This window comes from Helicoverpa zea, chromosome 5 (assembly GCF_022581195.2).
Source record: "Helicoverpa zea isolate HzStark_Cry1AcR chromosome 5, ilHelZeax1.1, whole genome shotgun sequence".
In the NCBI taxonomy this organism is placed as follows: domain Eukaryota; kingdom Metazoa; phylum Arthropoda; class Insecta; order Lepidoptera; family Noctuidae; genus Helicoverpa; species Helicoverpa zea.
In genome coordinates this window covers 12,807,764-12,832,062 of record NC_061456.1, presented here as the reverse complement: position 1 = coordinate 12,832,062, position 24,299 = coordinate 12,807,764, and the positions used below count along the sequence as shown (strand labels likewise).

The window sequence follows — 24,299 nt, the reverse complement described above, 5'->3', positions numbered from 1 at the left end:
TGTGATTATGAAAACCCTTATGTCTGAGATTTTTCGGTAAGTGAAAACATAAACTACAGACCGTCAGTTAAAAAGGCCTCAAATTCCCAACATCAATTTCATGAAAGAAAAACAGCACACTGAAAGTCTGACGGCTCGTAAAGGGGTGAAGCGTGTTTATTTCCAAAATTCTAAACCCAACATTTACTTAGGTGAGGGAACGTAAACAAAAATATAATACGCACCAATGAGATAATACTGTTGGTACAAAGATGGTTTCTGTAGAAGCTGATAAAATATTTTCATAATAGGTAGGTACATTTTTTCCCACCCCACATACCGTGGAAATATTGTGGGAACGTCGGACTTTGAAGGTAGGTTTTAAGGTCTTGCTTGTCTTGGATTTTAATAACTGTAGGTATTTTTCATATATCTTGTGCAAATCCTAATCCCTCTAAGATTAGGGCAGATAATTTCGATTCTGAAAAGACATACAAGTAGGTATAGTTCGGCCATTCAGAGAATGCGTTCCTGACACGTCGCGATTGAACTGACGACGTAATAACATTCATTGATTATTGATATAATAATGTTGTTTTAATGCTCCTCAATTGTTAAAACGGTAAACAACCAGCAAAAATATTTTATCGTAACTGCAACGCCATTGCAAAGTTACGTCGTCAGTTCAATCGCGACGTGTCAGGAACGCATTCTCTGAATGGCCGAACTATAACACTCTGAAACAAAAACAAAAGTGAAACAAGAATGTTGACAGAATTCTTTATTTGAATTCACCAAAAACAAAAGGAGGTATAAACATCAAAGATTATGACGCTCACAAATTCTCATAACTTACGAAAACCACTCACATGGATTTTAAAGGCTTTTACGTCATCAATTTTTAGAGGCACTACCAAAAGTTTTAAGCGTTGAACTAAAATAAGTTGTGGAAGCATATTTACGACTCCTGTGCAGAAAGTTTCAAAGGAGAAATAATAAATTGTCAATGCAGGGTAGAATGCAGTCAAGAAGTGGTCTGTTGCATTTGGCATGAGGCACCTTACAAGATAGATGCTGAATACGATGCAATTTCTAGTATTATTGCTGAAACTATTAAGTGCAATTGAATTTTGAGGAGTGGAGCTGAGGATAATGTTATAGACGGTTTTACAATCAGTTGTTGTGGACGAATAAAAACTAGTGAAAAACTACTTTGACGGATTTAGTCGCTTTTATATTAACATTATTTAGCAATTTGTGAAGACACACTTGACAAAGCCCAGCATTATATACATCAGATTTGATAAACCATAAGTCCTTGCTAAACAAAACCGATAGGATGATACGAGGGCTATTGAAATTAAAAAACATCATCCACATTTAAATAGAGAAGATGGCTGGAGCAAACCACCTGCTTGGAACCCCATCATAAAAACCATTAAATCCAAAGGCAAAAGGCAAAAACTACTAGACCTAAGGATATAGTGAGCACGTTTTGCGTGAATTGGCTTGTCAATAATAATAAACAACAATACTTTTATAGCAGTTATTGACTTAAATTGTCATTATATAAGGTTTTGTTTCTAAAAAGAATTATCTTTGGAAAATGATGAATGAATGACGATAAAACACTTAATATTTATGTTTAATCACCAGCCCATTATAATTTTCTATCGGGTTCAAGTGGCCTTTGAAGTTAATAACGTCAGATAACTCGAAAGCTGATCAAGAGTTAAGTTATGAAACTTGACATTTACTTCAAGGATACTTGAGAAATGTTAAGCCTTCTGAGTAGAAATCACTTACTTTTGCAGATCATTTTGATAACTAAGTTGACGAGTACGCCAAGGTTTAATACTCTTCATTTTTTAGGTTCTCGGTATGTAGATAAAAAAGTGTTTCATGTTTGCTGTATATAAGCAAATGTATGTAGGTACTTCTGAGAAGATCCGATCACCTTTTAGAAGAAATAGACATGATGATACATAAAAATAGTACGCAGTTGTAATCAATTAAATAATTTATTCAACATGGATTAAAATCAGCTTAATATAATAAGATTTAATTCGTAAAGTATTATCAAAGATCCAACCAATGATCAAAACTTTCGAGCCTAACAGTCTCAAAAAACAGTTAAATAAATAAACCCAATAAGAACTGAATTTGTAAACTCTGGTATATCAGTGGTTATCCAAACAATATTCTTACAGGAAATTATTTCAACACGATTCAGTTCCGAATTCCTTTTAGGCCCAACAACAGATTGCACACTTTTAGTCGGCCGATAGTATGATAGGGCTTATAATCAGTATGGAGATGTACTTATGGCACTGCACTCAATACAACAATCAGGTGTTGATCGACTAAAAAGATATTTGAATTCATTATTAACTTTAAACTACACTGCCTGCTAGCTATTGGGAAAATTATCAGCTGATAGTTGGGCAACAGTTCAGTCTGCGGTCTGTAGGGTGTGTAAGTAAAATTAATCACGAAACGGGTTTTTAACGCTCAAGGGTCTTTCATACCCTTCGGTTGTATGTAACAATCTTATCGTGGGAATTTGTAGGGATACAAGTTGGAATTTTGGTATTAACATTTCCTTGTAGAATTTCCTTGCTGTTTTTGTTCGCCTATAACACGATGTTTATAGTCTTGCATTGAGCTTTCACACTAGCAGGTTTGCCCGCATTCTTTCTGACCGGCAACACTCGTAGGATCCACGCGTTGCCGAGAAGACAATCCGTTAATCTGAAAGCTCTTTAATTCATTGGTCTCTAGAAAAACCTCTATTGTTTTTTCCTGGTTTTCTCACAAAAACATTATTTTATTCGTTTATTTAACTTATAATCTGACACTTACTCTTTTGCCTTACAACTATTTATAACAGCCAAGTTCCAATCAAAATTGTTAAAATCAATTTAAGTATTCAACCTCATAACATAACCCCGTACATTTCCATGTAATTTTGTTGCAAAAAAAGGAGAACATTTGTTTTTAGAGCACCTTGTAATGTTCGGGTGCTTAATTCATTAGCTTCCGACTGAATGACCAATAAATTGCCGAGCCCTCGTTAAGGGTGATCAGGAAGAATTTATTTGCACGCAAGTGTAGGAGCGGTTCGATATAATCGATGAGCTGTTACAATTTTTTTCTAAAAATCATATATCTCTGAAATCTTATAAGCAATAAGGATCAATGATTTCAAAAATTCGATGTTGAAATATGTTTTACAGGCTAATGTTTAAATTAAAAAAAAAAAAACAAGAATATCCAAGAACTGTACCTATTTAAAATATGTGTCAATAAAATATAATATTAACGGTATATAATATATTAGAAGTATTAAATTAATTTCCACAATTTAAATAAATAACTCTTAAAATTAGCAAATATACTTCAATATTACATGTTACAATTTATACGTAATTTACACTCAGAATCAATGAATGAAATTGAATAAATTCAATTAATGCAAAATTATTAATACTTTATGGTGAAAAGCCAATATATTGCTAATATAATTAAAATCATATCTGATAGTTTTCATGCAAATTTAATTTGCAAGGATTTGCAAAGTATAGAATGTCCTTACTTATCCTTCGTCTTCCAAATGCGTAAATAGGCCTGTGTTTTTTATGTCGGTCGTAAGGGGTTTTCAGTCATATTATATACATATACATATCTTTATGCTTGTATGTATGAGGACTAGCTTCCGCTAGCACTTTCTTCCTCTTCCCGAGGGATCTTCACACACAAAAGTAGCCCATAGGTTTTTCGATACGTCGCGTCGGCTATGTAACACTAAAAGTATTATTCAAAGCGTTCCAATCGATGTAGTAGTTTCCGAATTAGGGCATTTAAACGAAAAATAATTCTACAGCTTTATTATAATATTAGTATACCTAGATAAAATAAGAAAAGCACAACGTTAGAGTCTGACACTGCGAAGTAATTTGGTAAAATTCCATCCACAAAAAAATCCAAGTTGGTCTCTTCTGTATAACGAACTCCACTACTGATTATTTTGCTCTAGATTACAAAAACATGAGATAACGCAGATACGACTGTGTACTTTGTCCGATTGATTCCCTAAGGCGAGGGTTTTGTGCCCATCGCATTATTGTTTTTGCACTCGATTTTGTTTAGGATTCGACCTTTCCGGCTGCTTGTAAAAATAGAAATAGAGCTAACATTTTCGATGTATAGTTATACCTCTATTTGGAGAAATGAAACTTTATCCTCTCATTCAACTGGATATATCATTAAAAAGTTGTTAAAACCTGCCAAAAAACCTTTCAATAGTTACCTTCAAACAGGCATTTCACTCCTTGTGTATTGGTTCAGACAGATTTTATTGAGAAGCTATGTTTGTGCGAAGTTAGCCACTATAGCCGCAGTAATATAAAAATATCAATGAAAAAAGCTTTACTGCGTATTCCTGTGACGCAATGGCTAAGTTCAGAAATGCAAGGTTATTTGGTGCAAACTACATTTAATGCCGAGAAAAATTACACTAATTAGCAAAATGCGTCCAAAAATACATCTGTACGTAAATAACCACTCATGATACCCTATTATTATTAGTAAAGCTTCCTCTATCCATGCACAAGGTTATGAATACTCTCAGACATATAACACATACAACATACACCATATTTCTCACATAGACAGTGTCCACACTCATGTTTACCTCATTATCACTTACCGGATTAGTGAAGGAAGAACATGCTGACAGTGTGGTAGATATTATTTCTCACAGTGGTGGAGGGTTGGCTAAATTAATAACAGTTTTTCCTTATATCCTGAGAGATGAAGACAGATGAACAGTCTTTTTTGTGGCATTCAGATTTGTGTACCTTTTTGTTGCTTAAAATTTTGGAATATTTTATTTCGTGTTTTGTTTTTTTTTGGGGGAGCTTTGCACGATATATAGTTACATTTATCGGCTTCGCACTTACTTAATGTGTAGTCGTAATTTTCTCACAATTTCGATTATTTTAATATCTAGATAAACAAGCAATAATGCAGAGACATGTTTAGGCCTCAAACATTCTCTCCGATCCGATTAAACCTTCAAAATAATAGACCTAAGCATACGGTAGGTACAAAAAAGAACAGAACATTTTCCAACCAAGAATTAACTAAGTAAAAAAAAGTGTTAAAACCTAAAAAAATATTCTACGTTCTTTCAACGCCAACACTTACACTTTAGCGTTCCAATAAGCTTGAACTAAAAAAATTGCTCGATCTTCGAAGGCCAGCTAATTGGTGCTCTCACCACAATCTGCAGGTAAATGAGTCTAGATTGAATAGACCGACGCCTTTCTTGGAGTACCGATAAAGAGAACAGGGTAGAAGGTTCATTCGTAACATGATTATTGGTAAATTTTTCTTTGTTGGTATGATAGGCCGAGTGATATCTAGAGGTATAGTACCTTTATCATATTTTACACTAGTCATGTGAATTTCTCAAATAATTTTTGTGTATCCATATTAACATTAGCCATGTAACTACTAGCTACAATTCAGTTTTCAACATTCGGGGAAAACATAACAAAATTAATTTCCAGGACAACAAAATATTTATTTAATTATATATATTAATTATATATAATGCTACGTATTAATTAAGTAATCTGTGATAATAATCTATCTGATGATTTAAAAATCATAAAACACTAATAAGATTTGACTTTCTGTACTCTTTTTTTCAACTTCAAAGTTATCGAAGAAAATGGTTTTATTTTAATTTGGTTGAGGTTTTCAATCTCCTTGTATTAATGGTGTGCTTTGGTGTTTAACGAGTGGCGTTTGTAAATATAACGGCTTTGTTCTATGTTGTATATTTTTGTTATAAGGGAGATTTGAGGTGGCTTTATTTTTAATGATATCATAATGATATTGATATTGTACGGTGTTTTTTGCAGCTCGTATTCTATTATTTTTGCGGGCATTGTCTTGTATACCGCTGTCATTATTAATGCGTATGCAATTTCTCCCTTTTCGGGAAGTCGGTTAAAAATAACCGACTTCCCGAATTTGTGAATTAAAAATACACAAATTTTATTGTGTAAATTAATACACAAATGCGAAGAAAAACATGTGACATAATATAAAGATTGATTTTGAGCTTTGCTGTGAAATCGTTTAAACACACAATTATTCTTCAGCCGTTACAACTGTGATTCCCCTAGCAATACACAATATTCATTCTTTTCAGCCCACACAGACACAGTATGTATACCACAAAAATAATCTCAGAGTTCAAAAATCTCATCACACAAAGCCTTCTTCATTTTCTCTCCAAATAACAAGTTGAGCTCACTCAAACTGACAGTTTCGTACTGGTAGATTACTGTATTCTACCAATTTAGTAGATTTCTATTTTCTACCATCAAACTTAATGCGTGTCGTAAGATTATCTCTATGTTCAAGCTTGGAAATAAAATTTCATTTCTGCTGAGGATTAAGTTGGATAGAATAGTTACAGTTATAACAATATAGTTTTGGAATGTGAACTTCGTTATTTTCAAGCTGAGTGAAAATAACTTTAGAAGCTTGATAAACTTAATCATGTTTTTTGCGTTATGCAGTAGAATTTTACCAAGCAAACTAATTTGCTTTATTATATTAGATTATACTTTCTACAACATTTAACACTCAAAATCCCTGGAAGATTAATAGAAAAATAAACTGACAAAGTATTCTGAAGGTCCACATCACCATTAATCTATCCTTCCAGTAATCCAACTAAAACTTTAATTCAAATCACATTTCAAAACACGTCTGCCTCATAATCTTCTTAACAAGAACATCAACATAAACTATGTACAACTTCGGCCTAAACTTTCATTAAAGAAACATTTATCGTTCCCTTCGTCCCTTCACTAGTTCCCATCCCTATATCACCTTTACAAGCAATTCTCTAGTCATCCATTTGTTCTAGTTTTGATTAGCTACATACTCCCCTGTAAGTGGCCGACAATCGGAGAGGCGCTCATTTGGTCCGGATTAAGAATTAATTCCCGGGTCCCGAATCCGCGATTAATTTCTGTAGGATCCCGCGGTTTCACATCACTAGTTACAGGGACGGATTTGGGATGGTGTTGGTGTAATTATCAGCTTCAGTTTTGTAAATTAGAATTTTCCGTCGTCGTATAATACTTAAGATAACGAAGAAAAGTCGTGTATATGACATATCCTTGTAGATAGATCTAAGACCTTTTATTGTTGGCTTATTTAAATTTGCCGATACCTAATATATCTAACGTTACTGTACATAACGTTGTAAAAAAAATGTCGCAAAGGCAGGATATAAGCAGAGGTTCCCTGATTAAAACATATTTGTCTTACTACAGAATAATGATTCAGAATAAATAAATACAAACTGCAAAGATACATTGCTAGACAGCTAAGAAAACAGCAACCAAGCTAATAGCTTTCGAACTCACTTCACAAAACGAACACCAATGCAACAAAATACCATCTCAGTTCAGTACAAAAACAGTTCAAATACAAAACTTGTACAAAAAACCTCTCAGGATGAACATCTGTTACTCAATGTTTTTCTTCAATTCCTAGACTAGATAAACTTAAAAAATAAAATGTAAACAAAATCTGAACGAAGTGCAAAACAGGGCTGCGAGATTGTTCGAAAGAGTTACCGTGGCCGTGGTACATAAAGGGGTTACGAAGGAACATGGTGGGTTTTAGTCAGTAACAGTCTGACACTCCCTCACACTGCACCCACAGCGGGATTCATTTGATGATTTACAATGTAAAAGGTGCAAACGAAAAAGTGGTGTACCACCTTTCGTGCCTAGATTCGGCCCTGGCATTATAGATGAACTGGATTAGGTGGTCCAATTCAATCGAATTGAATTTTAATTAAATTACCTGCCTGTTCTACGAGAGGTTTAATTTTCTTCCAACGAGATGAGACTTGAAGGATTTCGGTTTTAAATTGCGCGGATATTTATTCTCAGGAATAGTGTGAATTGTGAAAATAAAGGACCTTTGTGTTTACTGTTGAATGAATATTCTAAAACCCATTTTCACTTAAAATATAAACTTCCGATTAAGGATAACGGCTGTGAATCACAAATACACAAAACAAGGTTTGTCAAGATGTAGGTGTAGTAGGTTTCACGAAAATCTCGACTGCCGGTGAAAATGGTGATAAATTCAATTTGTCAATAAAATAAACCGGCCAAGTGCGAGTCGGACTCGCGCACCGAGGGTTCCGTACAAATCCTGTATAGATAAAAAGTGAGTCTCGCGCCAACCGTTCAGTTTAGAACAATCATAGTTATGGTAATTTCGTGAGAGTCAAAATAGCTAATATTTTTTATTTTATAATATAACTAAAATAGTAGGCCAGTACTTTGTAAAAGTTATTTTATTAAAGTTATTTATATACAACATTTTATAGTCATCATTCAGAAATCTGATTGAAAATAACTAATTATGTCTTAAAGGTCATTGGGCATATCTGACCCGCTTTGTAAAAAGTGGCGGACATGAATCAAAGTAGTTTTAAATCGTGGAGAATGGTATGACGTTTCTTTGAATATAATATTTTATTAAAATTCCATGGAGACGAATGTCCAGGATCGTTTGAAAAATATAAAAGACAAGCAGTTTCAGAGGATTGTACAGGTTGCAATGCTAGTTTTTATTGTTAAAGACTTTTCATAAAGAAAGAACATACCAATTCGGATGACCAGGTTCTGATGAGGATCTGGAAACCCTGAGAAATCGATGGCAACTCTTGAATATTGTAGTCACGCATCGAGTCAAAACCAGACATGTGAGTGTATTTTTGAGGGTACTTGTAAACAGTGAAGGTTTGGAGCTGATTTGATTATGGAGACTACAGAGAGTCGAGGGAACTTCTGAACGGTATGTTGCAACTACCACGTGTTTGGGCTTATTTTATTCGTATTGGCGAAGACTTTCCACATAGATAGGTTTAACTGCCATTGTGGCATCGATAGCAAAGATCAGATATAGTTATGGGAACTCCTTTACAATTTATAACGTAACCTAGTGTTGGAGCTTATTTTATTTTAGGTGATGAGAATTCACTACTAATGGGATCTTTTATTTTTTTAAACATACATAGAGTTCTCTCGACTTCCTCACGTCTCCATCATCAGGTAAGCTCTAAACTTTCACTGTTTGATAGTATCACCAGACATACATCTGAGAATCAAGTTTTAATCCTATGCATGCCTACAATTTCTGATAGTTGCCCTCGATTTCTCAGGATTTCCATCATCAGATCCTGACCTGATGACAATGGAAATAAACGGCGAGTATACTCTTTCACTACAAAGAAATGATTTCTCAAATCCGTCAAACTTGGTCGTTTAAATTCCCCATTGAAATGAGGAAAATATTTGATGTTTACACCTGATTTTCTCTAGAATCCCATGGTTCACATAGATGCGACTAATGCCATAGTAAATCAGAGCCTTTATCATTATACTGTGCTATATTTCGTTCGTATCCGCCGTGGGTATGGTTTCCATACTAAGGTGCCCAATGACCTTTGAATGATTTAAAATTTTTCACAGTTTAGAGGCAATTATATTTAAGAAGTGTTTGATATGAATTTCAACTTTAATATCTCTACGCGTTCATGTAAAAAAGGGTAGGTAGTAAGTTTATAATTATTAAAAAAATATTTTATGTCGTGTAAGCAAAAATAATATTTTAATATTTTATGTAACTTCAAATTTATCATTTTCGCAATTTTTCCTTTATCTGTACTATATAACGCTGCTTCGTGGCGAATTTCAAGATTCTGAGTTCACGGGAAGTACCTTGTAGGTTTTGATTCCCTAGCGTGTGACGGAAATTCGTCTAAGGTGTCGGCATAACTGCTGTATCTTTTGATCGCGTTAACTTAGAAGTTTGATTTTTTTACTGCCTAAAGGGACAATAGACTTAGGTATTTGGTATAAATTTCAATTTGATATCTTTATTCGTTCGTGAGAAATAAGGTAGTAAGTTTCATTTTATTAAAATATTTTTTTTATATTATATAACTAAAAAAATGAGATTTTCGCAATTTTTCCCATATTTGCATTATATGACAATGCTTCATGCCAAATTTCAAGACTCTGAGTTTACGGGAAGTATCCTGTAGGTTTTGATTCCTTTGCGAGTGTCCAAAATTTGTTGAAAATATCGACATAATTGGCTGTATCTTTTGATTGGCTTGGCTTAGAAGTTTGATATTTTCACAGCTTAAAGGGACAATAGACCTGAGTATTTCATGTGAATTTCAGCTTGATACGTCCACGCGTTCTTGAGATAAAGGGTCTTGACAGACAGACAGACAGACAGACAGACGGACAACAAAGTGATCCTATAAGGGTTCCGTTTTTTCCTTTTGAGGTACGGAACCCTAAAAAACAGGTCATGATTTATTATATTGTTGTTAAATATAATAGTTCATAATTCAAGAGAAAACCAATGCTAACTAAAAGCTTAATTAGTAACACACCTATGATAGACGACTGAAACCAAAGGCTTACTATTTGTCATAATCGACTATCACAAAATAGAATATAATCTAAAAGATACGTAATCATATTCTTCATATTATGCACAATAATGTCATTGAACTCCGAGATTCCTTTCATCAAAGCGATTACTTTCCAAGCACTTGCAGTTGGATTTAATGACAGCCGATGTTCAACTGGACAGTGGTTACCGAATGCAAGCCAAGCGGTATGAACTATCTCAAACTTTTTCCATTTAGAAATGATTTTTATCCGTCTGGGAATGGGCGGTATTTTTTTATGCGTTCTCTACTGCATTGCAAGAAGATTTTGTGGGGAAGATGGTGTAGTTAAGTGCAAAAGTTCTCGTATATTTAATTATTTTTTTAATATCTATACATATATACAAAAATGAAACCCGCTTTCCGTTGTCACGACATAACATGAAAACGGTTTGACCGATTTGGCTGAAAATTAGAAGGGAGGTAACTTAGACCCGGGAGAAGGTTTTAGGATAGTTTTTGTCACCATCCGGCTACGGGACGCGGGTGAAACCGCGGGCGAAAGCTAGTACAAAATAAATTAAAGATTATCATAAATTTTGTTAAATTCGAAATAAATCTGATAAATGGTTTTAGGCCATTAGTGTTTTCGAACAAATAAAAAACATAATGTTAAATCAAAAACATGTATTGAACAACTCAATTCACTTTTTTCCATCGGTGTTAAACAACGAGAGTTTTTAACCACTAACATATTAATTAACACTACGCAGTGTAGAAATTAAAAATAATAAGTGTACAGCATTTGCAGCAGTTTTTAAATAGATTTATTAATATCACTATGAATTATCAACCAACTTCAATTTTCAGAGTAGGTGCAGTTGTTTTAAGAAAAATGGACGTTTAGAACCTGGGTCTTAATACTTAGTTTTATTTTAAGCCCACGCCTCATGTGCGGACAGCCCCGAGGACACGGTGGACCACACAGTCCAGGTGTGCCCCGCATGGGAGGGGCACCGCCGGGTCCTCGTCGAGGCTTTGGGCGGCGGCGACCTCTCGCGTCCGGCCCTGGTTCAGGCCATGGTCCGGGGCGAGAGGGAATGGGATGCCGTCGCCTCCTTCTGCGAAGCGGTCATGCTCGAGAAGGAGGAGGCGGAACGCCAGAGAGTTCGCACCTCTCATCCCGGCCGCCGTGCTGGACCAGGTAGACACCATGGGCGCCGGGTCTCGCGAGATGACTCCCGGCCACCGTAGGCGTGGGTCTGTGGGCGGTGAGTTCGGGTGGCTCCCTCTGTCTACTTAGACGACAGACCCGTGTCGACGGCGCGCGTTGTTCCACGCGCTCCTCAAAGAGATGTCAGCAACCCCAGCGGGGCCCAGCAGGACCAAGGCCTGCTGGGGCTGCGGGTTGTTCGAAAGAGATACCGCGGCTCTGGTACATAAAAGGCCTATGACGGAACACGACGGTTTTTAGTCAGTAAGAGTCTGACACTCCCTCACCGCTGCTAACCCACAGCGGGAGGGGTCATTTGATGATTTTTGATGTCGGAAAAAAAAGCCCACGCCTTATATAACAAACTAATACATATAGACATTAAATAAACTAAGTTTGCTTATCGAGCTCACCTTTTCCTTTTAATTATTTCCGCACACCTCGGAAACTAAGCCTCTTACGGGTCACAGAGTTGCACTCGCTAGATGTGCTCTATTTAGAGATATACTAGAAAATGTTATTATATTTCCGATAAATAATAAACTGAGAAGAAAATGATAAAGAAATGTGTTGACTTTGTTGTTGATAAAAGTACTTTCGATAAATACAGAATAGATACAAGAAGGTATTCAGGTAAAGAAAACTGTCAAGACAGTATTTTTTAAGATTATTGTGCTAAATGCACAGTAAGGAGATATTATGGCTATGCTTCATTTTCGAGAAAAAATTGTGAATCACCCAAAAAAATCTCAAATATAATTTTGTGCGTTTGGATATTTTAGGGAATTTCCAAAATTAGAGTACGGGTTTTAAGCACGAGCTTCATTATCACTGCGTAACGTATTCTATGTATTGTGTTTGTCAAAACTGGTAACGGAGATGAGAGCTAAATTTAACGAGGTTTTTTTTTATACCCATAGTGATGTTATTTCCAGCACCTATCCATACTCGGTTCAGGCAGTAAACAACCTAACTGCGTTAATACTGAAGCTTAAAGCAAATCTCATCTGACTTATCCGCTTCCTACTTCTGGATTAAACGATATTATACGTATTAGACTAGGATAGACTGTCGCCATACTAATTTACTTGGCTTTTTAGAGAGCTAAGTATGGTAAGTAATTAAATTGAAAAAGAAAGTCACTTTGGAGAATAAACTGTTTGTTTTTAGTACTCGAAATATTGATATTTATATCGTGTTTGTACCTAATAATATTTCTTTTTGTGAATTCGGCAAAGTTGAAAGTTGATAAGCACATGTAATTTTATGATAGACAGCCTCATCATCATCATCATCTCAGCCATAGCACGTCCACTGCTGAACATAGGCCTCCCCCTTAGATCTCCATAGATACCTGTTGGAGGCGACCTGCGTCCAGCGTCTTCCGGCAACCTTTATGAGATCGTCTGTCCACCTTGTTGATGGACGTCCTACGCTGCGCTTGCTAGTCCGTGGTCTCCACTCCAGCACTTTTCGACCCCATCACCACAGACAGCCTATTGACATTAAAAAGTATTAAACCATTGATCAAAATAAGTTTTTGGAATTCCAAAAATTCACAACTGTCAACGTGTTGTTGCAACTTATGAACTGCATTTAATGTAAAATTTACAACTTACTGAACGAAAAAAGCGACAAATATTGGCCTATTTACCAAGCATAAACAATTTTATCTCCAAGCTCGACATAGATCGAAGTCAAGAAAAATAAAACTTGCACCGACGACCCATTATAAACTCTATTAATAAATCGCAATCACCGTTCGACCGATAAAAACTAAACTCTAACTTTGTTAGATGCAAATCCCCACTATAAATTGGCAAGGCGCGGACGGATTCGAAGCATTAATTTGTGGTAAATCGCGTGGAAAATGGAAATTTTGTGCAGCCCCCGGCTTCTGGGTTTTGACAAACTTAGGTTTTCCTTCAAACCAACCTTGATTCTTCAATCCACCATTCAAATTTCCACCTTGTGACGTTTACATAAGGTGTTGTTTAGATCTCTGTGTATCCAAAAGATGGCAAATAGGCTTCGGAAGAGCATGGTCGCGTGAGACGTGATGAGAATATGCGCCGAGTTTTTAATGAGGACCGCGGATTTTATTTGTAAATATGATGACGTAAACATGTTTATTAAAGTTCACTCTAACGAGTTTGCGATTGTTGCTAGTTTGGAATTTTACACCCTTTTACTGTTAGATGTGTGGGGCCATCTTCTCTAATTAGCAATTAGGTAAGGTAATTAGAAATGAAAAATTAAGTTATTATTTTTCCCCTTTTTACACTGATACACAAATATGAAAAATGTGTGAAATGTAACATGTGTATGAAATTCTTTACATTCTACATGTGTGTAAAAATTCAGACTCTGCTTACGTTACGTTCACACGGAGACATCAGTTTCGAAGTTGGATCTCATTATTGCAGGATGCGGTTTAGTCACAATATGTTAGGTATTTATATAACCTCATATGTGATCCAGCAATTACTATATTATGATTGAGCCATCCTCATCAAATCCAGCTTAGAAGTCGATCTATCTGCGTGAACGTAGGCTTGACAGGGAAAACTTAGTAGACTTCTTTGTTAGTTACGCCTAAATCCCACCTAAACTGGCTAATACCCCAAAACCCTGCGCTATATTTACTACATTATTTCAGTAGGTATATTAAAAAGCCTGTTCTAATTCGGAGGCTTATTATCATTTTATCCGTGTCCACAATCAAAATTCACGTCTCACTGGTTTGACTGACGTTTGGCTAACGACCGCCGCGGTCGCGACAGTTAGGTTGGGGTTATAGTATTAGCGGAAGCGGGTTAAATAAGAGTTATAGTTGTAACTAGGCTAATAAGCTGAAGAGTTTGATCGTCCGTTTGCTTGAACGCGCTAATCTGAGGAAGTACTACCTAGACCAATCGGAAAACAACTTTCGGTGCTAGATAGACCATTTATTAAGGTGGGTTACTTTACTATAAGTAGACATTTAAAACACATTATACATTTCATTGTAATACATCACCTAATCTGACTTCCTTGGAATCCACCATCTATACCAAATCATCCTCCGAGCCTTTTTCCCAATCATGTTGGGGTCGGCTTCCAGTCTAACCGGATTCAGCTGAGTACCAGTGCTTTACAAGAAGCGACTGCCTATCTGACCTCCTCAACCCAGTTACCCGGGCAACCCGATACCCCTTGGTTAGACTGGTGTCAGACTTACTGGCTTCTGACTACCCGTAACGACTGCCAAGGATGTTCAATGACAGCCGGGACCTACAATTTAACGTGCCATCCGAAACACAGTCAATGGTGTCTAAGATATACTTAGAAAGTACATACAAACTTAGAAAAGTTGCATTGGAACATGCCCGACCATCTATACCAAATATTTATAAGCAAAAACATTTGTCATACATTAAAACTAGAGATGAGTAAACCTTAATTTAATAGTTAAAAGCAATAGTTAGGTATTACATTAACAAGGGTGCAATATAACATTAATTACTAACGCAGCATGGTGTACATTTTAGTGACGTCACAATCACCACGCCTGCACTTCGCTTGCGCTTAACTATTTTGAAACTGTTGCGATAACAATTACGCTGATTTAGAGGTGGTGTGTGTTGTACCTATATTTAGGATAAAATTTGGAATTTGTTGGTTTAGAATGAAGTCATTTGTGTGAAAACACAATAATCGTGGTGAATCCGGGCTATCTTGTTTCAGACCTTGCTGTAGGTTGCTACGAAAAATATGTCTTTATTTTGAATGGAATATTATAACATATTACTTATGTGCATTTGAGTAGAAGTTTTGATGAATGATCAAAAGCCTGAAAGTAAGTCTTCATTATTCAGTGCTACATTAGAGCACTTATACTTAAAATAGCTGTACTCCACGGTTTCATCCTAGTCCCGAGCTCGAAAACCGAACTCAAAACTTGAATCTAAAATAGGTTATAAATATAATACAGTAACTTAGTAAATAAAGTCTAAATTCATTTAAATATGTGCATAATAATAAAATACACAATCTGACTCACACCGCAGCCTAACTGCGTGCAGTCACGCATTCGGTTCCCGGCTGAATTACTGCTCATTGCTCAATCGATGTGACTTTATTGGCTGGATTAATGGATATTGTGGTGACTTTTATTATACTTTGCTGTTGGTGACTGACGATATTTTTACTGTACGTATATTTTTGATGCATTAGAAAAGAATAAAAAAATAACAGAAACTTAACGCTCAATCCTTCTCTGTACTGGGACGATAGAAACAAATATTAACCAGTCTTGGCAAGGGATATCGGGATTCCTTATTAACTGGGTTGAGAAGGTCAACAGCAGGCATGTAGGCAGTCGCTCCATGTAAGACACTGGTACTCAGTTGCATCAAGTCAAACTCGACCCCAATATAGTTAGGAAAAGGCTAGGCAAATGATTATTACCAGTGTGCTCAAAACAGCCACGCCTCTAATAAATCTTCAGGTGTTTTTGTAAGGTTCGTGACTGCAAATGGAAGAAATCATTTCCATTCATATCAATAACGCTAACTATATCGAATTAATTTATTCATCGAAATTAATGGCGTATTATGAAGACGGATAGCCATAACAGCCTCTTAAGATATCAATAGTCCGAACTGTTCGGCCATTCAGAGAATGCGTTCCTGACACGTCGCGATTGAACTGACGACGTAACTACATTCATTGATTATTGATATAATAATGTTGTTTTAATGCTCCTCAATTGTTAAAACGGTAAACAACCAGCAAAAATATTTTTATCGTAACTGCAACGCCATTGCAAAGTTACGTCGTCAGTTCAATCGCGACGTGTCAGGAACGCATTCTCTGAATGGCCGAACTATAGTAGGTCAACTATTGATTACTGATTCAAATGATTTTTGAGGAAGTTATTGTGAGCAGGGTCCATTTACTATAGCTTATGTTTTTATGACCCCATTGGCGCATTTTCTCGCATCTGGGTAATTAAGGGAATAGCCATAGAAACTTATATTTTCATTCATGTTATGTACTTACCTTTTAAGACACTATATTATAGAGCTTGAGAGCGTTTTTGTTTTTGTTCGTCTGCTTGAGCACGTTAATCTCAGGAACTATTGGGCCGATTTGAAAAAGTGTTTCAATGTTTGGTAGTTCTTTTAACGAGGAAGGTCTAGGCTAAACCTGGGCTACTTTTTATCCTAGTACGCAAAGTCGTTCCCAAGAGACACGGGTGAAGCTAGTTTAATATATGTAGGATTAATAAGTAATTTATTTGCAACTAGCTTCTGCCAGCGACTTCGTACGCGTGAAATTCGGATTTTGTGTAAAGAGAGGAAGAAATACTAAACACCATACCAGCCAAGCCAATTCTAAGTCTATGCGTACCTACTACTACTTCACCTTAAAAGAAATAAAATGTAAACTATTATATTATTGTAATCATTGAACGAATATATAAACACTACCAAAACAACTAATTCATACCTACATATTTTATAAAATAACCACAAAAGAAAGTTTAAAATAAATTATATTATTTAAAGAGGCTCTGCAAGGTTTTTTAATATCAGTTATTGTCGGGCAATAAGGTACTCTGAACGTCTACTCGCACCAATCGCATCAACAGCCGAATATTGTATGAAGCCCGCGCAGCCACCGCACCGCGAGCCGCGTCGAGCGCGGCGACCGTTACACAAAAATGATCCTTAAAGCATGATATACACGCGCGATGGCTTATTACCGTATTTCATGTATAACTTTGGTTTTTCTGTACCGATTTAAATGATTCTTTTTTTTATTGAATAGGTAATGATGTTAACCTTTATTATTTAGTGTGAGTGAGAGTGTTAGAAACGTAATAGTAGACAAATATAATCAGAAACCTCCGAACTACTAAGCTATCGAGAGTTACACGTGTTATTGTGAGTCAGCTATAAAAGGTAGACGCTGTCATATGATGTTTTTTACATAATTTTAAGGAGAACATTTCCGTCGTACATGGTTTCTGTGTAGCTTTAACCATTAAAGCTGCACACGCGACGGAAGCTTAAAAAATGGAGTAACTTCGCCCTTTTTCCAAACATTTCCTTTCACTGCTCTGCTCCTATTGGTCGCAGCGTGATGAAAAGTATCCTATAACCTGCCCATTAGTATGAAGAATAATTGTACCAAGTTTTGTTAAAATCCGTCCAGTAGTTTTTGTGTCTATAACGAACATACACAGACAGACAGATAGACAGATAGACAAAAATTTTACTGGTTGCATTTTTGGCATCAGTATCGATCACTTATCACCCCCTGATAGTTTTTTTGGAAATATATTCAATTTACAGAATTGACCTCTCTACAGATTTATTATAAGTATAGATAATCCATTCTATTCAGTCCTACATTACAACAGCAATTCCCTATACAACAGCTAAACAAATTTATGCAAGTACATAATGTACAAAGACATTGTTCTACTAGAGTTGAACAAAGGAGAATTGCATTTACCCTGAGACTGCACCAGAGGGCTATCAATTTAACACCATATTGGCGCGTTATGTGCTTCGTATAAACTTGTCGAGATACACTTCAATATACTGGTTTTATCCCGAGTCCCGAGGGCGTCAGGCACATGGGTAAAATGTAGCCTTTAATAATATGTATGGAAATATATTTTCTTTGGTTTTATAAAAAAATGCGGCTCACTAGATTTTTTTTCTACTAATATTCTGAAGAAAAAGAAAGTACCAATGCAACTTTTCTAAGTTATGTACTTTCTAAGTATATCTTGGACACCAATGGCTGATAAAAAGGAGAAGGAAAACATACTGAGGAAACCTGGACTGTAAAGTCTGAAATCATCATTCCGCATTGAGCAAGCGTGGTGATTAATGCTCAATCCTTCTCCTCGTTAGAGGAGGCTTGTACCCACTAGTGATACGATAAAAAATGTGACAGCTTCACATTATGCGACAATAATTACGCCAAGTTCCATCATTTAAAGATAACTGATTTTTTTTTCAAATCGCCGATATGAACAATTTGCGGCAAGTCACGGCTGGTTGTGGTCTAGTTTTCGGTACAGGTAAGCAACTCACCCTTAGTAGGTAGATGAAGAACTAGTGAAAAGGCACTCTGTAAATGGACTCTCGGATTCATTCCGATTGGATCAGACTGCAACAACCCTTTGTGTGTAATTTTACAAAGCATCTTTGGATCAGATGCCTAGTTGGCTGTATTACAGGGTTACCTTAAGCCACTGTTTTCTGATAGTCAGTTATTGTTACTGAACTCAACTTGGATAGGTTATCTTGTAAATAAAAGAACAAAAATCAATCACGCATATCATTTTATTAAGAGTTTTGTAGCTAGGCTCTCTTCTATTTTTTTCAATTAATTACACATTAATTGACAATAATAATAATTATATAAATTATCCTTATAATTAAGGGTACAAAAATAAAATGTAAAAAATTACAAACTATCTACATACGTAATTACCATACGGGAGAATGTTCGTCAATGAATTATTTTACTAAGCAAAGTATAGGAAATACGACTTTTTAGGCAAATATTTTGAATATTTATTAGAATTTATTAACTGCTATTTTTCATTATTTTCTCACATGAACTTTATTGCGAATAAAAATGATTTAAAAAATTATTTAAAAAATTCGTAACATTTTTCTGAATTAATTATTTTTACAGGTAATTTCATGAACACTATTTTATTCTATGGCCATGATTAAAGATTTATTACATTTTAATTATCAAAATGAGTATTAGTCAGAATAAATCGATATCTAAAGAATTTTAAAACAATACTATATAAACGCGATTTTTCTTTATAAATAAATACTCATATTTATTGGTTTAATTTAGTAACGTAAATCGGTTTGGATGAATCAGAAATTCTGAAGGAACGAGATATTTTTTTAATGTATACTTTTTTCTATCTACAACAAACTTCGTAAGTACCTATTATTATAATAATAACTCCTATTAGATTACAAAGTCTTCTGTTTACTAGTTTTTTTTTAGTTAACAAACCTTACGAATTATTTTCTATTAATTTTAATACACAACTCACATTTTATTGGCATAATTATTTATTTTATTGGAAATTAAATATTTTTGAAATTTAATTCTTTATTATTTAATTATTTACACACATAATAAGTGAGTGAAATAATGAAAAATACAGATTCAATTTCGAATAAACACATTTTAAAAATTATTGAAAAAAATAATTATGCCAATAAAATAAAAACACGCTGAATATCTAAATGGGTAGAGATAGTTGCACAAAATTCCTAGAACAGACTTGAAATACAATGCTATAGTAATACAAATTTATACATTGTCTAAATAACTATTTTTAAAATCGCTATCAGTCTGATCTCAACAACAGTAAGACTACAGTCATTTATTATATTATATACAATTTTACGTGGATTTTATAACTCTAAAATGTATAATATTTTATGTAGAGTAAATTACAGATCGGTAATTAAATCACTCTGCGAAAATTATTGAAACTATAATTTTAATCAGATTGAATTCAATTCCGAATAGGAAGTATATATCGTTGACATAATAAATGAATAATACATAATTTTTTGCAAAATAATTTTATTTGTTAGATACGGGTAATATTTTTATATAATATAAATTAATTCATTCTTAGGCAAGCAATGGCAACGCTTTGGAAATATCTTTGGTAAACGAACAAAATAAAGAAAATTGAATACACGAATAAAAAATATGCTTATTATACCTAATCAATTATCATATCAATTAACGAAAATTTTCAGTAGTTAAACCTTCCCAAGAAAATTATAATTTAAATTAATAGGTTTTCTTTAAATATATAATTATTTTATTTTTATATTTAAAGTATTAAGAATCATTCGTGCATTCAGATCATGTATTTCTAAACTATTACAATACATAGGCACATTACGGGATTAAAAAATAATATTTGTAAACTATCAACAATTATTTTTTAAAAATTACCATTATTAAAATTATTTCTGTATGCTGTCAATTTGTTTTAGCGACTAATTATAAGTGGTATGAAATTTTTATTATGTAGGTATTTATACTTTATCTGTTAAATTATTTTCAAAATTCGATTGCTATTGTTTTATAGTATACAGAATTATTTATTTATCTTGATAATTAGATATAAATTACAATATATGTGGATGGCAAATAAAACACACAAATGTAATTTTATAGAACCATAAGATATACCTTTACCTATTAATCTTTAGGTTATATTCAACCTAGAATCTTCGATATCTAGAATTTTCATGAAAATTAAAATGTTTATTCGCCGAGATATGGTTAAATATTTTCATTTTCATGCCTTTTTTACGTATCCATGTAGACATTAATAATTAATTTTACATTACATATTATTATTTGCACCATTCTATAGAATAACATTAACGCCATAAATTGGTATTTTATTTTCTCCGGAATTATGTTTTTTACGATCTTTTTTACGATCTATATCTATCATGTAATTTTTTGTAGTGTTGAAAAGAAAATAAATAGCAATATTTATGGCATAAAATGTTATTCACACACCTTCCCTAATTTCAATTAAAAAGGCCCAAAGCTTCGCTGTTATTCTTAATCCCCAAACTATCAAATATATACAATATCTAAGCTATATTAAGTACTATTATTATACGGCCGTATAAGTATGTCAGTTAACACTAGAGGTTTCAGAGTCTTTGGCGTGAATTCACTAGAGTCGGGTTATGCACTAAATCGTCTTAGTCACAATACTACTGTCACTTGGGCTTGAGCTGTCGTCGAGGCGCTGGTTTCTCAGTTCCTGTAACAATTAATTATAATTATATTTTTAAGATAAGTAAATATGAAGTACCTAAGTTTAGCTATTAGTTGTTTGCACGATTTCACCAGCGCAGCGTCCGTAAGTAACACCCGGAAATACGTAGAGTGTTTATCACTATTGTCGGGATAATCTTCTAAAGGTGGGAAAATTATTGAAAAAGGCTCAAGTTTTTGCATGAATTCACAAAAAAAAAAACACCAAAAACCAAACTTTATAATATCTAAGTAGGTATTCAGCAGGAATAACTAAGAGTTATGCGTATAATTAACAAAATAATATGGAAATAGGTAGTAGGATACCTTTAAAACCGAACGTGTCATGCACGTACACACCAATAATTCTAGTAATACAATACGAGTATTGCCCAAGTTCTAAATTCTGGAACTACCTTTATTGGCATTCGATCGGGATCGAGTAATTTAAGTTCACCTTTGCCCTAATAATTCATTAATCTAATTAATATTCACCCCTTATACATCCTTTACCGGGTTTCGGCGCTTGAAACTCGCAATTAGTATTAAAAAAAAACCTTATGTTGTTATAAATTATCGTTTTGTGTTCAATTGCCCATTTTATTTATATTAATATTAAAAGAAAATATAAATAGGTGTTTGAAAAATATATTTCACATTTTTATCAAAGTCTTTCTTCATAACATTTTCGCTTACAAAAGAATCAATTTACTGACAACAAAAGCAGCAAAGAATTATCATTAACGCTCAGAGGCGACAATTCTTTGTCAGTCGCGTATGAAAATAGCATATTATTGGGGTCAGAGGGAATTTTACATGCATCGTTATATTTGAATATGTTTGAAAAGTAAAATATACAGTTGCGCTCAAGTATTCCTTTGTGCTTTTTAGATGACTGTGAAATATTATACTGAGAGAGTGTTGGACATTTTTGGTGGATGAAATAAAGTTGCAAAATGAGTGGACTAAGGTATTTTCAGCCGCTAACACGGGACTGGTTAGTTTTGTACGGAAAGCAAGAAAAGCGCTTTAAGCTCCGAAATTGTGCAAAAGCAACTGTTTCATAATTCCCGTATTGTGTTGTGTGTTTCATTTTAAAAGTCGCTGTTGTTTGTTAGAAGTAGCATGTTGGATTATTTAATCATAGTTGTTATGTATACCTGTGTTCTGAAATATTAAGTTCAAAAGATTAGTGACATTTCAACATTTAGGCTTACCGAAAATAGACCCAGAAACATGATCAAACTTTCCCTTCCACTTTTATTGTACCTTAGTTATTTAAAATCTTTCATCGACTAATATTACACGTTTAAACGAATATTATATGAACCGGGGTTTTTTGATTGTTTGTTTGCAACCTAAAAGGTCCGCTCCGAAACGACTGAACCAAAATGAAAAAAAAAAATCTTATATGAGCTACATTTTATCAGGGAGAAATTCCCCCAGGAGTTGGCTGCGAGGAACAGTTAGTACAAAATATGCTCCTTACCCTGGATGTGACCAGCCTCTGCACCACGATCTCCAGTCGGTCACCAGCTGAGGCAATCAGCGGCACTGTGAGGCAGCAGTCGTAGTCCACTGTCCTTGTGCCATTCACCTATTGATAAAAATTGTTTTAAATGACGGTACAGATTGCAAAAAGTGCTCAAAGCTCTCAGAGCTATCAAGTGGCAGACAAAGGGTTGGAAAAATATGAGATGTTCGACAGGATTTATGTAATATGTAAAATAGTGTCACCATAAAATTAGAACCCTCATGTTTTTCAATTATTAAGTGTACCACCCACTGGCACAAATGTTAAATGTTTCATCGACATACGCTTTCAATTTAAAAGTGTTCAGAATTTTTTATTCAACAACATATTTCGAATTTTATTATGCCATATTTTTCAGCAAATGTATGTACGTACAAACGCAGTAACAATGTTAATAAATATAATACTAAAGGTATATGAGAGGCTTAAAAATAAAGACCAAAACTTCGTTATAAATAACGAGAGGTCGAAAACATTATACACACCTGTAACGTAATTGGGTAAAATAACCTTGCTTTATACAAGCAAAGTCAAATTTTGTATACACCTACATATTCATAAATATGGACTGAAAATATTCTTTGTTAACAACTATAATTATTTCAGTAATTTTGCAGGCTATTCCTTTAATTATAACAAAAAATATTTTTGAGCATTGAAGTAGGGTTAAGTGTCTTATTAAATAAAGTTAACTGAAAGTTATTATATTCAGTGTCGTGTAAAATTATACTAATTAAATCATGCATAGTTATCGAGACTTTTTATGGCATTTCAAGTAAAGTCATCGTCTATCGTTACAAAAATCAGACTATAATGTTATGCTTACTAAAACAAGTCCCTGTTAAAGTAATCCTATAGGCGGTGGTGTATCCCTTGTAAAAAAAATCCTATAGACAAAGATGATAAAAAACCTCGCAGTAAAAGTAGTTTATGTAAAAAAATGTACAAACCTGCAAAATCCTATCATAAGGCCTCAACAGGCCCACAATATCAGCAGGCCCGCCCTTACGAATCCTATTAATGTACACTCCTCGTTCATAAAGGCCGTCTGACACTGAGAAGCCATAGTCGTCATATATAGCATCCTTGTACAGAATCACGTGGTGGACGGAACCTCGGGCGGGTGATACTGCTTCAGTGCTGTAGAGCCCTAAAAAATAATGAAGAATTAGTAAAAAGTCGGTCTTAAGATGGCCACCGCATATGAGATGGGCCGCTAA

At 34.4% G+C, this 24,299-nt stretch overlaps 1 protein-coding gene across 5 annotated transcripts in view; it reads right to left on the bottom strand.

Annotated features, from left to right (window-relative positions):
- Positions 1–19,036: 19,036 nt before the first annotated feature.
- The window catches only part of LOC124630408 (glutamate receptor-interacting protein 1), a 205,727-nt gene continuing 200,464 nt past the window's right edge, over positions 19,037–24,299 (bottom strand). For all 5 annotated transcript variants that reach the window (XM_047164300.1, XM_047164301.1, XM_047164302.1 and 2 more), the window contains 3 exons: positions 24,030–24,229; positions 23,035–23,142; positions 19,037–21,552 (listed from right to left, as the gene is read on the bottom strand). In XM_047164300.1, the coding sequence (XP_047020256.1) occupies positions 21,481–21,552; positions 23,035–23,142; positions 24,030–24,229 (380 nt within the window). In that variant the 3' untranslated portion in view covers positions 19,037–21,480. The remainder of the gene's footprint in view (positions 21,553–23,034; positions 23,143–24,029; positions 24,230–24,299) is intronic.